The 15,835-nt window shown below is 49.8% G+C and overlaps 1 protein-coding gene across 1 annotated transcript in view; it reads right to left on the reverse strand.

Annotated features, from left to right (window-relative positions):
• ftcd (formimidoyltransferase cyclodeaminase) overlaps positions 1-15,835 on the reverse strand; it is a 91,957-nt gene that overhangs the window by 45,701 nt on the left and 30,421 nt on the right. The window contains exons 6-7 of the mRNA XM_038786525.1: positions 13,841-14,020; positions 3,273-3,410 (exon numbers count right to left, since the gene is read on the reverse strand). Of these exons, the coding sequence (XP_038642453.1) occupies positions 3,273-3,410; positions 13,841-14,020 (318 nt within the window). The remainder of the gene's footprint in view (positions 1-3,272; positions 3,411-13,840; positions 14,021-15,835) is intronic.

Genomic DNA, 15,835 nt, shown 5'->3' on the forward strand with positions numbered 1-15,835 from the left:
TTCAGTCTTCTTCACATTCATTTTTGATCCATATCCTTCATTCTTTGCTTTCACTTTATTTACAATTTCCTGGAATGCCTCATCTGACTCATAAGTACATAAGAACTAGGAGCTGGAGTAGACAATTCAGCCCCTCGAGCCTCCTTCGCCATTCAATACCATCATGGCTGATCTCATCTCAGCCTCATCTCCACCATCCTGCCCACTCCCACTAATAATCAAGAACCTATCTATCTCCTCCTTAAATCTGTTTCGTTTTCCGGTGTCCATTGCACTCTGGGGCAGAGAATTCCACAGATTCACCAACCTTTTCAATGAAGTAATTCCTCCTCATTTCTGTTTTAAATCTACCACCCTCTAGCCTAAAAGTATGACCTCCCGTTCTAGAACGTCCAGCAAGGGACATTCTACATCTACCCTGTCAATCCCCTTTAGCATCTTATATACCTCACTTAGATCTACGCATATTCTTCTAAACTCCAGCGAGTATGGGCCTAAACTGCTCAATCTTTCTCCAAAAGGCAAGTTCTTCATCCCTGGAATCAATCTCGTGAACATTCTCTGAACTGCCTCAAATGCATTCACATCCTTCCTCAAGTAAGGGGACCAAAACTGTGCACATTATAAACAATGCAGCGTTTTCCCTCACATCTTTTAAAAAAATGAATTTACAGGATGTGAACATCGCCGGCTCGGCGCTGGAGTCACTTGCAGGCCAGATCGGATAAAGGTGGCAGATTTCCTTCCCTAAAGGGCATTAGAGGACCAGATGGATATTTACAACAATGGTATTGTGGTCATTATTAGACTTTTAATGACAGATTTTTACTGAATTCAATGGTTACCATCTGCCATGGTGGGATTCAAACCCAGGTCCCCATGTCCTGGGTCTGTGGATTACTAGTCCAGTGGCAATACCACACGCCACTACCTCCCCCTCTCAAGTTGTTGACATTCAACACCCTCCAACTGCAGTGTACTGGTTGAACGTAACACATTTCTAATGCACTATTTTTTTGATTGGGAAGCTGTCTGACATACTGCTATCAAGTCTTATTACAGTGGATTGATTCCAGTATAGATTTGGAATTATCATTTTACCATTGTTGTCAATTTCTAGTCCTCTTATTTTCTAATGGTATACTGCCTTCTTATAGTTTATAGCATATATACAGGTTTTTGCACTTCCAGATGTCTTTCAATCACTACTCTCAAGTTAAATATACCCTCTCTTTTTCATTTCTTCGGTCTGATTCTTGACTAATTATCTACCTCTGTTTCTGCAGACTGGATTATTAGAATAATTTTAATCACATGGCTCTGAACACTCTTTCACTTTCTTTAAATGTTTAATAAACACGGTGATGCACGAACAATGACTACTAAAGCGAGTTTATAGTCCAACTGAAGGCTTTAATAAGCTAGGTGTTTCCCCCAGCAGCTCAGGTACAGAAAGGAAGCTGCTGGGGCGGCACGGGCTCTTATACCCCGCCTGGCAGGGCGGAGCTACCATACAGGCTCGACCAATGGAAAGCATACATTACCTAAGAATGGTGTTCCAGCATTACTAGGTTCCGTAATACCTCTACACAGACTACCACACACGGCAAAATATTCTCAGGTGGGAATGATGTTTCAGAGGTCTGTCAGAATCCCAACATTAACATTCAGGGATTTCAGACAGTCTGTTGATCTCATCAGTTCCTTTGCTTTCATCTTTTTGATTGCTCTAATGATTTCTGCCTCAATTATCTCTGGTCCTTCTCCTCTCTCAGATTATGTAATTTCATAGAACCATAAAGTGCAGAAGGAGCATTTCAGCCCATTGAACCTGCACCTACCCTCTGAAAGAGCACCCCACCTAGGCCCACTCCCCCACCCTATCTCCATACCCCACCTAACCTGCACATCTTTGGACACCAAGGGCCAATTTAGCATGGCCAATCCATCTAACTGGCACATCTTTGAACTGTGGGAGGAAACCGAAGCACCCGGAAAAAACCCACACGGACATGGGGAGAAAGGGCAAACTCCACACAGTCATCTAAGGCTGGAATTGAACCTGGGTCCCTGGCGCTGTGAGACAGAACTGCTAAACATTGTGCCACCTTGCCACCCTTCTGTCTTAATTTTATACAGTACTCTGATGTACTCCACCCATCATCTCCCTACACTTTATTTTTAAAGAGAAGTTTACCTCTATATACAGCCACTATTTGTAATTTTTCTTCCTATCTGTTAGTGCTTCAAATTCTCATGCAATAATCTCATCTTGTGCCTTTTCTCCAGCTCTTCTATATTCTTAGTGATCTTCATAACACTTTCCTCAGCCTCTCCTCACACTTTTCATATATGTTTTTCTGTCCACTTCATACTTTCATTTTCTTCTTTATTGTTCTTTTCTGACTCCTTTTCTCCATCATCTGTCATCCACCGTTGATGTTGCCTTCTCTCTTTTTTAAGGATGCCTCAGTTACAGAGTGTTTCATACTGTTTCAACGTTGTCTGATGCATTCCTGTCATTTCCTCCTCCCTAAGGTCTTGATTCCTGATTCTAAGTTTCATACTTTTAGTGACCTCCACCGAATACTCCATCATCACATTTTCCCCATCAGCCTGTCTAGGTTGGACTTGCTGTTTCATGGGATTTCCATTTGGGACTTTTCAGTTTATAATAGCCACAGAAGTCCCGAGAAGTTTTAAACTCAAAGGTTTATTCAGTTAAAGAAATGCAAGGGGGCAAAGCAGCAAGTAGTGCATCCAGTCCCAGCTGGGAGCATCCGAAAAAGCTGGTTCCAAAGATGGCCGGCTTTTATCTGTCTGATTTAACAAGCCTCGCTGTTAGGCCTCCGCCCCTCAGTGGGGGAGCTCGTATTACACGAGTCCCACAGGGAGATCAATTGGGTCATTGTGAGAATTATTACACGGCTTGATTAAAAACAGGCAACAATCAAAATTGATGTCTGCACCAGGGCTTTGATGCTGTTCTTGTACCTCTCACTGATCATCAGATTTGATTTCTGTAGACATCCCCCGGACTCCTCCAGGAGTCTCCTTGGATGATGATCGAATAGCAAATAATTTCAACTTTGAGCAATAAGTCCATAAATTTAAGTTTAAAATGTTATTTAAAGCTGAAGGATGCATTTCCTGTTGCTACCATTTCCTGGCCTTACAGCAAGCAGCCTGCAGTACATAAATGGTGAAGATAAGCCATTAAATAGTGAAGCTGGCAACAGTAGCTATATAAAACAAACTGCAATGTACATTACCTTGGCATCCTTGCAGACTTCTTCAAATACTGTGTGCAACGCAGTCACCTCAAAATCAAGAAGATTAATAGACACCTGGGCAAAATTGGCCTCTTCTAAGTACCAGCCGATAGCCTGTACCTTTTTTAGACGTCCAGGCTGCAGAACACGATGAATGAGTCACTGAGACACTTTCCAAATAGTTCCAAAACATTACTTTACAAATTGCTCTCAGTCAGGGGAGGCAGTAGTGTAGTGGTATCGTCACTGGACTGGTAATCCAAAGACCCAAGGTACTGGTCTGGGGACCCGGGTTCAAATCCTGCTGTCGCAGATGGTGACATTTTAATTCAATAAAAATCTGCAATTAAAAGTCTAATGACGTTGATTGTTGTAATAACCATCAGGTTCAGTAATGTCCTTCCTTAAGAGAAGGAAATCTGCCACCTTTCTCTGGTCTGGTCTACATGTGACTCCAGACCCACAATTACCTTCCACTCCGTTCAAGGGCAATTAGGGTTTGGCAACCAAGTCTGGCCTAGCCAGAGACGCCCACATCCCCTGAAATAATTTTTTAAAAGCCCTTCACCAAAATGAGTTTTGGGCTCAGGTGTCATGGCTACCACCTCAATCTTACCAACGCCAGTGACCCAGCTACCCCCAGGATCTCAATCCCCAGCGATGCGACCTCCAAAAACCCTCATATCCCTCATCATTGCTTCCTTCTACCCCCTTTCAACTCCACCTCCTTCTGCTTCCGCCCCAAATAACTTTATCAGCAAATCTATTGGGAATTTGAAAGAGCAATTCTAAAATACGTGCTTGTGTAAAAAGGCTTCATTTTTATGCTGGGAGGTTACATTGAAAAATTTGGAATGGTCGTCGACATTGTGTAGTTTTGTACGTCTGATCTGCACTTTAAAGAGCTCTGATCCATCAAGTGAACATTGGTACCCCTTGTGCTGTGTTATTTTGAGCATCAAATGAGGATTATGTGACCAGCACCAGCAGGGATACCTGCACCAGTTGGAGCAGGAACAATCTCCTGCTCATAGACCTACAACTCCTCAGGAGAAGCCAAATTCAGCAGACAGGATCTGTGGGCAGAAGTTAAGCTTTCTCAACATTTCAGGGACTCTGGAAGTTCAGGGTTTCGAGTCAGGTGGTTACAACCATTTTCAACCTGCTGGAACACGCCTGGCTCCTAAGCAGCCCAGGTGACAATGCTTTACCAGTGGCCGTCAAAGTCACCTCTCTTTTCAACCTCTGCTTCCTCCCTGGCATCTGCTGTGGCATCGCACAGTTGGCAATTCTCAAATGCTATGTGGTCGATGGCTTGTTTTCTTTTTATTTATTCGCTCACAGGGTGTGAGTAGCATTGGCTCGGCCAACATTTATTACCCATCCCAGGGACAGCAATTACATTAACCTTTCATGCAATGACGTAGGTCGGTCAGAATGAACAGGCACTCAGATTTACAGATTTGGCTGGATTCCCCACAGGGGCAGGGAGCAAGTTGCAATTAACACCCCCAGAACACTCAGAACAACCATCAACCAAACAGGTCATCAATATACAGCTGGAGAGATGTGTTTATGTCAGTTGTGGACAAGATTTCCACCTCTGAGGGAATAGGGAGATCCTGCCCAATGTGAGCATCTTTGCTCCTGGCCTTTATTGAGTGATATTGACAAAAGGGATTTTGTCTGAAATGGGGGGTTCTATTCAAGAGAAGCAAAACCTCGCTATCAACTCTTGCTCTCCCCTGTTGCAACTGGTCTCCTCCCTTTGTCCTCATCCTCCTCTTCAGCTCCAGCTGTTCCTCATCCCCACTCCTGTTCTTCCTCATCCTCCTCCCCGCTCCTGTTCGTCCTCATCCTCTTCCCCACTCCTGATATTCCTCCTCCTCCTCCCTGCTCCTGTTCTTCCTCATACTCCTTCCCATTCCTGTTCTTCCTCATCCTCCTCCCTATTTCTGTTATTCCTCATCCTCCTCCCCATTCCTGTTCTTCCTCATCCTCCTCCCCGCTCCTCTTCTTCCTCATCCTCCTCCCCATTATTGTTATTCCTCATCCTCCTCCCCGCTCCTGTTCGTCCTCATCCTCTTCCCCACTCCTGTTCTTCCTCATACTCCTTCCCATTCCTGTTATTCCTCATCCTCCTCCCCATTCCTGTTCTTCCTCAAAATCCTCCCCATTCCTGTTCTTCCTCATCCTCCTCCCCATTCCTGTTCTTCCTCAAAATCCTCCCCATTCCTGTTCTTCCTCATCCTCCTTCCCATTCCTGTTCTTCGTGAAAATCCTCCCCATTCCTGTTCTTCCTCATCCTCCTCCCCGCTCCTGTTCTTCCTTATCCTCTTCCCCATTCCTGTTCTTCCTCATCCTCCTTCCCATTCCTGTTATTCCTCATCCTCCTCCCCACTCCTGTTCTTCCTCATCCTCCTCCCTGCTCCTGTTCTTCCTCATACTCCTTCCCATTCCTGTTCTTCCTCATCCTCCTCCCCATTCCTGTTATTCCTCATCCTCCTTCCCATTCCTGTTATTCTTCATCCTCCTCCCCATTCCTGTTCTTCCTCATCCTCCTCCCCGCTCCTGTTCGTCCTTATCCTCCTCCCCATTCCTGTTCTTCCTCATCCTCCTCCCCATTCCTGTTCTTCCTCATCCTCCCCATTCCTGTTCTTCCTCAAAATCCTCCCTATTCCTGTTCTTCCTCAAAATCCTCCCCATTCCTGTTCTTCCTCATCCTCCTTCCCATTCCTGTTCTTCCTCATCCTCCTCCCCATTCCTGTTCTTCGTGAAAATCCTCCCCATTCCTGTTCTTCCTCATCCTCCTCCCCGCTCCTGTTCTTCCTCATCCTCCGCCCCATTCCTGTTCTTCCTCATCCTCCTCCCCATTCCTGTTCTTCCTCATCCTCCTCCCCATTCATGTTCTTCCTCATCCTCCTCCCTGCTCCTGTTCTTCCTCATACTCCTTCCCATTCCTGTTCTTCCTCATCCTCCTCCCCGCTCCTCTTCTTCCTCATCCTCCTCCCCATTATTGTTATTCCTCATCCTCCTCCCCGCTCCTGTTCGTCCTCTTCCCCACTCCTGTTATTCCTCATCCCTGCTCCTGTTCTTCCTCATACTCCTTCCCATTCCTGTTCTTCCTCATCCTCCTTCCCATTCCTGTTCTTCCTCATCCTCCTCCCCATTCCTGTTCTTCCTCATCCTCCTCCCCATTCCTGTTCTTCCTCAAAATCCTCCCTATTCCTGTTCTTCCTCACCCTCCTCCCTATTCCTGTTCTTCCTCAAAATCCTCCCCATTCCTGTTCTTCCTCATCCTCCTCCCTATTCCTGTTCTTCCTCAAAATCCTCCCCATTCCTGTTCTTCCTCACCCTCCCTCCCATTCCTGTTCTTCCTCATCCTCCTCCCCATTCCTGTTCTTCGTGAAAATCCTCCCCATTCCTGTTCTTCCTCATCCTCCTCCCCGCTCCTGTTCTTCCTTATCCTCTTCCCCATTCCTGTTCTTCCTCATCCTCCTCCCCGCTCCTGTTCTTCCTCATCCTCCGCCCCATTCCTGTTCTTCCTCATCCTCCTCCCCATTCCTGTTCTTCCTCATCCTCCTCCCCATTCATGTTCTTCCTCATCCTCCTCCCTGCTCCTGTTCTTCCTCATACTCCTTCCCATTCCTGTTCTTCCTCATCCTCCTCCCCGCTCCTCTTCTTCCTCATCCTCCTCCCCATTATTGTTATTCCTCATCCTCCTCCCCGCTCCTGTTCGTCCTCTTCCCCACTCCTGTTATTCCTCATCCCTGCTCCTGTTCTTCCTCATACTCCTTCCCATTCCTGTTCTTCCTCATCCTCCTTCCCATTCCTGTTCTTCCTCATCCTCCTCCCCATTCCTGTTCTTCCTCATCCTCCTCCCCATTCCTGTTCTTCCTCAAAATCCTCCCTATTCCTGTTCTTCCTCACCCTCCTCCCTATTCCTGTTCTTCCTCAAAATCCTCCCCATTCCTGTTCTTCCTCATCCTCCTCCCTATTCCTGTTCTTCCTCAAAATCCTCCCCATTCCTGTTCTTCCTCACCCTCCCTCCCATTCCTGTTCTTCCTCATCCTCCTCCCCATTCCTGTTCTTCGTGAAAATCCTCCCCATTCCTGTTCTTCCTCATCCTCCTCCCCGCTCCTGTTCTTCCTTATCCTCTTCCCCATTCCTGTTCTTCCTCATCCTCCTTCCCATTCCTGTTATTCCTCATCCTCCTCCCTGCTCCTGTTCTTCCTCATCCTCCTCCCCATTCCTGTTCTTGCTCATCCTCCTCCCCACTCCTGTTCTTCCTCATCCTCCTCCCCGCTCCTGTTCTTCCTTATCCTCCTCCCCATTCCTGTTCTTCCTCATCCTCCTTCCCATTCCTGTTATTCCTCATCCTCCTCCCCGCTCCTGTTCTTCCTTATCCTCCTCCTCATTATTGTTGTTCCTCATCCTCCTCCCCACTCCTGTTATTCCTCATCCTCCTCCCCACTCCTGTTATTCCTCATCCTCCTCCCCACTCCTGTTCTTCCTCATCCTCCTCCCCATTCCTGTTATTCCTCTTCTTCCTCCCCCCTTAGGTGGGCTCCAGATCCCAGAAGGTAGTGACTGGTCCCTCACAATTGTGAGGTTATGGAAGACACAGCATGCCACCTCAAACATGGAGACCCAGTGGGATACCTAATGCAGATATCCCCGGGATTGATCTGTAATTGAGACAATTGTAGAAATTTGGTGGGATCCTACTTTTCCCATATTTCAGGCCTCTATGTTTTGTGGCTGTGCTGTATGCATCTGTACATTTCTACTGCTCCTGACTGCTCTATTCCATGCCCCCCCTCCCCACTTACAGGTTCCCAGCCTTCCCCCTCATAGATTTGCCAGCCCCCTGCCGCGGGTTTGCCATCACGCCCCCCCCCCCTCCCCAACCACCAACATCTCTCTCCCTCGCATCTTGGTCAAACAATTCCCACTCAAACAACAAAACCATCGCCACTCTCCATCCACTTTCAAATACAGTAAGTGTCCCTTAATACTTCCCTCAAGAGTTAGTCACCCTCAGCCGCACTTTTTGGATGACCCTTTAAATTATTTCAGAACAGAGCCCACCTCGCTTCTTGGTGCTTCGCCAAATTTCAAAGGATTGGACACATTGCATCAGCCCATGGATCTCTGTGAACGCACTCAATTTGCCCTGTCAATCTCTTCAGGCATGTGCAGGATTCCATGCGTTCCACCGCGGTTACCTGATGCCAAGTGGCCAGTGACACCTGCCACTAACATAGAAGTATGTTGACGTAATGCGGAGAATGCAGTGCTATTGTGACCTGGGTTTAAACATAACATCTGATGTGACTCTCCTTTGAAGTCAATGAACAGTAACATGCCCCATCTTCTTATTCCCTCCTTGCATGTTGGGTTAAAATAACTCAGGTAATCTGTTAGAAGCTGGGGATTGGTTGAGGGACAGGTTTGTTAGGCGACCCCTCCTACAGCAGTGTCTGTCAGGACTTTTCAGGCTGGGTGGATTATTCTGGATATGATTTGGAGTCAATTTTGAGGAAACCCATACCTAATGGGTTGTTTTTAAAGGGTACACTGATGCTTCTATTATGATCCTAGACCAGACCCCAAGAATGCCAGGATACTGGCTAGAAACCCCAATATTTTATTTTATTTTTGTAAGACTGTGGGGAAAGGACATCTCACTCCAGAAGTGATGACACAAAGAAAATATGTTAAAAAAAACTTTATTACTAACACAGTATTAAAATATTTGTAACATCACACAAGAAAATAGCTTACAATTACCCTTCAAACAATGATAATCAATACAGTGAAACAATAACCCTTAACTGCTATCTTTATTCCCACTCAAACAACAGAACCATCTCAGCTCTCAATCCACTTTCAAATGCAGTTAGCACTCAAGAATAATTGCTGGACAGAGATGTCTGGATACTCTACCTTGAGAAAGAAAGAAAGATCTTTTGACACTGCTTTAAGAAAGAGACCTGGCCCTATCAAGACAATGCAGGATCTGTAGTTCAAGACTTCAGAAATTCTGGCTCTTTTCTTCAGAAGCTGTTTCTCAGCTGGTTTCAACTCACCTTCCAGCCGCACAATTCTGAACTGCTTAGAAATAAACTGCTAATATCTTCAACTGGACTGCAGTGAGAGCAGATGCTTGGCTTCTGCTCCTATCCTAATCTAAAACTCAACTAAATTGCTTTTCTGTAAAATGCTTGGTACCTTAGCTCCCCCCAATAATTACATCATCTTACCAAGCTGAAACACAAGCGGCGGGATTCTCCATTCCTGAGACTAAGTGTTGACTCCGTCACAGTATGCGTGGAGTTCCACGACAGCAAACTGGTGCTGCACCTGTACCAATTCAGCTATTGTTGAGGGGTGAGCACTGGCACCATGCGGAACACAATCGATTCCGAGGAGAAACGGTCTTGGATTCGCTGGGTCCGAAATTGACACTCAGGAGGCTGACGAGCTGCAGCCATATATACACACTTCACCTCTCTCTCTCTCTCTCTCTCCCCCCCCCCCCCCCCACCCCCACCCCACCCCCATCCCCGCCCCGGCTCACACCACACCCCATCCCAGCTAACAAGATGGCAGCAAGGAGAGTGATATCCTGTTTCACAGATGCCGAGCTGGAGACCCTCCCGGACACTGGGGAGAAGAGGCGGGAAGGAGGCTGTACCCTGTACCCTGGAGAGGAAGTAGGCTGCCAGTAACCGCCATTCGACTTGCCTGGGCGCAGGTGGCAGAGGTGGTCAGCGCCGGAAGCAACACTGTCTGGACCGACCAACAGTGCCATAAAATACCGCACAACCTCCTCAGGGCAGCCAGGGTGAGTAGCCAACACTGTGTCCTGGCACAAACCCCTACTCCCAACACACCCGTACCCCGACACACCAGTACCCCCACCCGGAGGGCATCCTAACCCCACATGCTGGCATCCATACCGACCGCCATGGCCGGGTGCTCTGGCCACTGAGGCCACCAGCTACCCACCCCCTGGGCTGCATGCGTCGGACTGTCTAACACCATCATTTCTGTCTCATGAAATCCGATAACCCAAAACCCCCTTTTTAAGGGTGTGGCCCAGCACTCTGCATTTTCACTTGAATAAGACTGGCTTTCCCGGAGATTCTGACCCGGTCTCACCAGCAAGTTTAAACCCTTCCGGGAAGCAAACTATATCTTTTAAGTTACCAAAGCAGGTAGCTACAATCAATGGTTTTTTTGCTGGAACAGATATTTAAATGGAAATATAGAAAGACAGGAATTAAAACAGTTCTTTCTCCCTGAGTCCACAGCAATCAAATGTGAAAGTGAAACCAAAAACAGCTCCCAGAGCCACAGCCCAGCTCCACCCACACAATGACATCACGGAAGCCATGTGATAAGACAAAAACCTTTCTTAAAGGGACACTCCACAACCTGCCTCGGTGCTCTGGCAGAACGGTGTGAGGGGTGGGCTGGTCCGGGGGGGGGGGGGGGGGGGGGGGGGGAGTGGGGGAGGGGGATGCGGCTGGGGTGGGGGAATAGGCAGATGTTGTGAGCGGCCTGGGCTCCCACCCTCCCTGGGCTCCCGATCACTCCCTCTCCCCCTTCCTCCCCACCGCCGCCACCACAGTCACCCCAGGGGTTCAATGGGACCGTGTGATGGAATGACCAGATCACATGCAGGGATCACCCAAGTGGACGGGGGAAAGTGCTAACGTGGGTAGGAGTCAGATGTTGTCGAACGATGCGGAGCACCAGAGCTCATCGCAGAGTGGGTTGTCATCATCCTCCACTCCAGAGACCAGACCCAGTGTTCCTGCCAACCCTGTAGTATGGCAGGTATGTATCATGGAGGGGGTTGCAGGCGGGGGCTGGCCGAGGGGGGTGGGATGTGGTGTCCGTCCCCCGGGCTAGTCCCCCCCTCCGCTAGTCGGTGAACCTTGAGGCGATCGGAGTGTCCAATGCACGTTGGTCCTGGCGCACACGTCATGCGGCCTCCTGGGCTTCATGTCCTGCCCACCCTACCCCTGCCCGCATCCTCCACAAGGCTTGGTGTTCATCCTCCTCCTCTAGCAAGTCACCATCACCTCTGTTGCACAATGTTATGCAGGCTGCCATGATGCGGGCGACCCTCCAGAGTGCCCTCCAGAGCAGTCCACACCTGAACCGCATCTTCAAGGGGCCGAAGCACCACTCGATCACACTTGGGCTGGTTTAGCTCACTGGGCTAAATTGCTGGCTTTTAAAGCAGACCAAGGCAGGCCAGCAGCACGGTTCGATTCCCGTAACAGCCTCCCTGAACAGGCGCCGTAATGTGGCTTCTAGGGGCTTTTCACAGTAACTTAATTGAAGCCTACTCGTGACAATAAGCGATTTTCATTTCATTTTTCATTTCATGATCGCTGCATTGTCATCATTGCAGCGGGTTTCCGCGTCGGTCTGTGGCCTCCGGATAGGTGTCATCAGCCACGGCCACAGTGGATAATCCCTGTCACCCAGGAGCCAGTCCCCAGCCGGGGGCGCATCTAGAACATTTCAGGAATCGTTGAGTGTGCCAGGATGAAGCCGTTGTGCACACTGCCCGGGTATCGGGCACAGATGTGCATGATGCACAGCTGATGGTCACATATCAGCTACATGTTAATCAAGCGGAACCCCTTTCGGTTGTGGATAGCAGCCTGTCATCTGCAAGTTCTCCATAGGGGACATGCATCCCATCGATCACTCCCTGAACCCGGGGCATGTCTGCGATGGCAGCGAACCCTGCTGCCCGGGCATCCTGGTGGGCTCGGTCCACATTGAAATGGATCTATTGAGCCAACTGGGCATATAGGACCTCTGTGATGGTGCAGATGCACCTGTGCACCGAGATCTGTGGGATCCCGGATAGGTCCCCACTTGGCACATTGAAGGACCTCGTCACGTAAACGTTTAGGACAACTGTCACAGTGATGGCAAACGGGAGCGGGTGTCCCCCCCATACCCCCGCAGTGCCAGGTGTGCCATGATCTGGCAGATATGTTGCACTGTCTCTCTCTGCTCAGCCGGAGCCTTCGATGACATGCCTGGCCCGGTAGATTCTCGAATAACAGACGCTGCCAGTACATGAGGCCTCATGCGGCGCCTCCTTGGCACCCCCTTCTCATCTGCCTGTTAGGTTGCTGGTTCTCCATCCTGGGCGACTGCTTCCTGTTCCTCTGCTGCCCGCTCCACTGCTGCAGCTTCCTCCTCCTCCTCGAGCAGCTCCAGCTCGTACAGCCGCAGGGCATCCCCCAGGGCTGTGGCGACCAGCTGGAAGGCCACCATTGCTGGTTGTATTCAAAAATCCGTTGTCTGCAGTGTTAACATGGTGCATATCCCTGTGCCCAACCAAGACCACCGGGCTACATGATGGCCCCAATTGGTACTGCGGGCTCTGCCCCTGCATGTCCCCTCCCTATTTCCACACCCCTAGCCCCATCGCTGCCCAGCACTGTGGGGCCTCTGGCCCTGCCGCCCATCACTGCTGCCAAGGATACCCTTGGATGGCGCAGCCCTTGCCAGTGGTATGTCCCGCGGCCCCACCCGGCACTCCCATAGGTGCTATTGTGGGTGTTGCCCTGAGTGGGCTGCGTGATGCCCTAATGGTGGATGGTGGCCAGGTTTGTTGGGGCCGTGGGGGGGGGAGATCTGGGGGAGGGGGGTGGCTCCAATACGGCCGGTGTCACTCTGCAGAGCCAGGGACCAAGATGAGTGGTTAGTGGGGGGTGCAGCAAGATGCCTTGCAGCCCACGGCAATGGCGGTCTGAGACTGGACACCGCCCTAGTCCCGCGGGGGGCCTCCCTGATCAGCCACCACGCCGGGTTTTACGATTTTTAAAAGCACCAGTGAACCACGCCGTCGGGAACTCGGTCCATTGGAGGCGTCCATTGGAATCGCGGATGTCCCGGAGAATACCGGGTCGGGCCCACTAACGACATGGAAATGATGTTTCCTGTACCTGCATTCTGGACCGCATTGACACCGCTGTCAAGTTGATGGAGACTTGCGATTTGACGTCAATTCGGTACCCGCCGCAAATTTGGCGTCAGAAGCGATTCTCCGCCCGATTTCGGAGTCAGCCAATGGAGACTCCCACCCAACGTATCTAATTAACTTCACATGGAGGTGTCCATTTATTACCCTGAGACACTTCCCTTTAGTTCAAACAAAACTCCATTAGCCAAAGCTTTTATGGTACCTTAATGGCATCTTTAGCTCCCAAAACCTTTCAAACCAGGATCCTTTAAAAACACTACTGCAGTAGTCAAACACACGCAAACCCAGGGTGGGATTCTCCGTCCCGTCGCACCAGATATTTGGTGCTGCACGTCCCCGGGATTCTCCGTCTTGCCAGCCAATGGGGTTTCCCATTGTGAGAAGCCCCAGGCCGTCGGTAAATCCCCGGTCTGCCGGCGCAACAGCGGCGAATCAAGCCCCCAGGCTTTCAACCTTTACTGCAGCAAATACATACAGTACAAAATCTGAAATTTCTATATGATTCACACTTCCAGCTGAGTTTCCATTGAATAACACTAACCTGCTCCTTCCCTCGGCCCTGTTCTCGGAGGTTGAGAGCGATACGATGAGCTTGCTCCTTGGTGCTCAGCAGGTTAACATTGTACGCAATGAGGAAATTTCGCGCTCCAGTTACGGTCGCCCCCCAACGGGGAACAAAAGTTGCCGGACCAAAATCCGGAGCCCAGTCGGGATTCTGCAGCTGCAATGGGATAGGGTGAAATATTATACATAACCCACAGGTCAGAAGGCACTGAAGTGTTACTGAGGCCCCATGTTTATCCTCTTGAATGGGCAATCAAGTGACATTTTCCTAATTAAGCCAATCAAGGTCCATTCACCACCCTGAGACACACAGAAACACACCATGCAGGCGAGTGGACCAGGAACATCTCACACAACAACAGCAAGTATCAGGATCTGGCTAAAGAGCTTCGGGTCTTCAGAAAATATTGAATCACTTTTCTCTCAAGGTTATGTTACATCTGTCACATAAAATAGTTCTCCAAACAAAAATATTACAAAAAGCTGTGATTATGTTAATAAGCCATTTCAGGATGTGCTGAGGGTGGGGCTGCCAACGCTCCAGGATGAGCCTGGAGCCCCCAGGAATTAAAGATCAATCTGCAGGACATTGCTGTGTGCGACTCTAGAGAAAAATCATCAGGATGTTCGAAAGATAAATAGGTCATGCTAAATTGCCCTTAGTGTCCAAAATTTCCCTTAGCGTTGGGTGGTTATGGGGATAGGGTGGGGGTGTGGGCTTGGGTAGGGTGCTCTTTCCAAGAGCCGGTGCAGACTCGATGGGCCGAATGGCCTCCTTCTGCACTGTAAATTCTATGATTCTATGAGGGGCGGGATTCTCCAATCCACGCCGTTGCGTTTTACGACGTTATGAACGGGCCGCTCCCACGACTAATTCTGGCCTGAGGGGGCCAGCACGGCGCTGGAGCAGTTCGCGCCGCACCAGCTGCAGATCCCGGTGCGAACTGTGCGCCGCGGGATCCGTGCATGCGCAGTTACACCGGTGCCAACGAGGACATGCACAGTGGCACCGGCGCCAATGCACACATGTCCAGTGGCCTCCTTCAACACGCCGGCCACGATGCAACATTGTGCAGGACTACAGGGGCCAGCACGTAGGAAAGCAGGCCCCCCAGCCACAGAGGCCGGACCACCAGTTGGTGGGCCCCGATCGGGGGCCAGGCCATATTGGAGTCCCCACCCCCCCCCTAGTGGTAGGATCCCCCCCTCCCCCCCCCTCAAAGGCCCAACCCTTACACACCGAGGTCCCGCCGGCCCAGAGCAGGTTAGAACGGCGCTGGCGGGACTTGGCTCTTTTCTTACGGCCGCTTGGCCCATCCAGGCTGGAGAATCGGGGGAGCGGCCGCGTAGAGCAGCTCGCGACCGCCGCGCACCAACCACACCGTGCCAATGGTGCCGATTCTCCGCTCTGCGGAGAATTGTGTGCTGGCGTCGGGGCGGCATGGTGCGATTTGCGTGGCCCACCGGTGATTCTCCGACCCACCGCGGGGTCCGGGAAACCCACCCGAGGTTTATGTAATTTACTTTGAACATTGCGCTTTACCCAATATAAAAATATTGAGAATGGGGGGGGGGAAAAGGCTGTTTGGCTGAGAGTCATCCAGTTGGATAATGAGTCATTTTGCTTTCTAATTGAAGTGGAAAGGCCGTGGTCTCAGGGATAAATCTGGTGGCTGGAAAATGGCTGAAGTGTGGGGGCAAGTCATGGGTGAAAGTTCCAGGAATACATTTGATTGAAATTCCCAGGGCACAGGAGTGATCCCAACAGGATGACTGTGAGCTGAAAGGGAGACAGTTTGTGTGATATGATTCCTGTTGCGCCCTTCATTACTGATTTCATTTCTACTAATGTTAATCCAGTTCCCTCACTGAGATGGCCTCAGTAACTTCCATGCAACTGGTTCCCTCTGTCATGAACTTAAAATAAAGTCTTAAAATGGTAGTATTGCTGCAGCACTCTGTGTAGCCTGCT

Source organism: Scyliorhinus canicula, chromosome 2, assembly GCF_902713615.1.
Source record: "Scyliorhinus canicula chromosome 2, sScyCan1.1, whole genome shotgun sequence".
In the NCBI taxonomy this organism is placed as follows: Eukaryota; Metazoa; Chordata; class Chondrichthyes; order Carcharhiniformes; family Scyliorhinidae; genus Scyliorhinus; species Scyliorhinus canicula.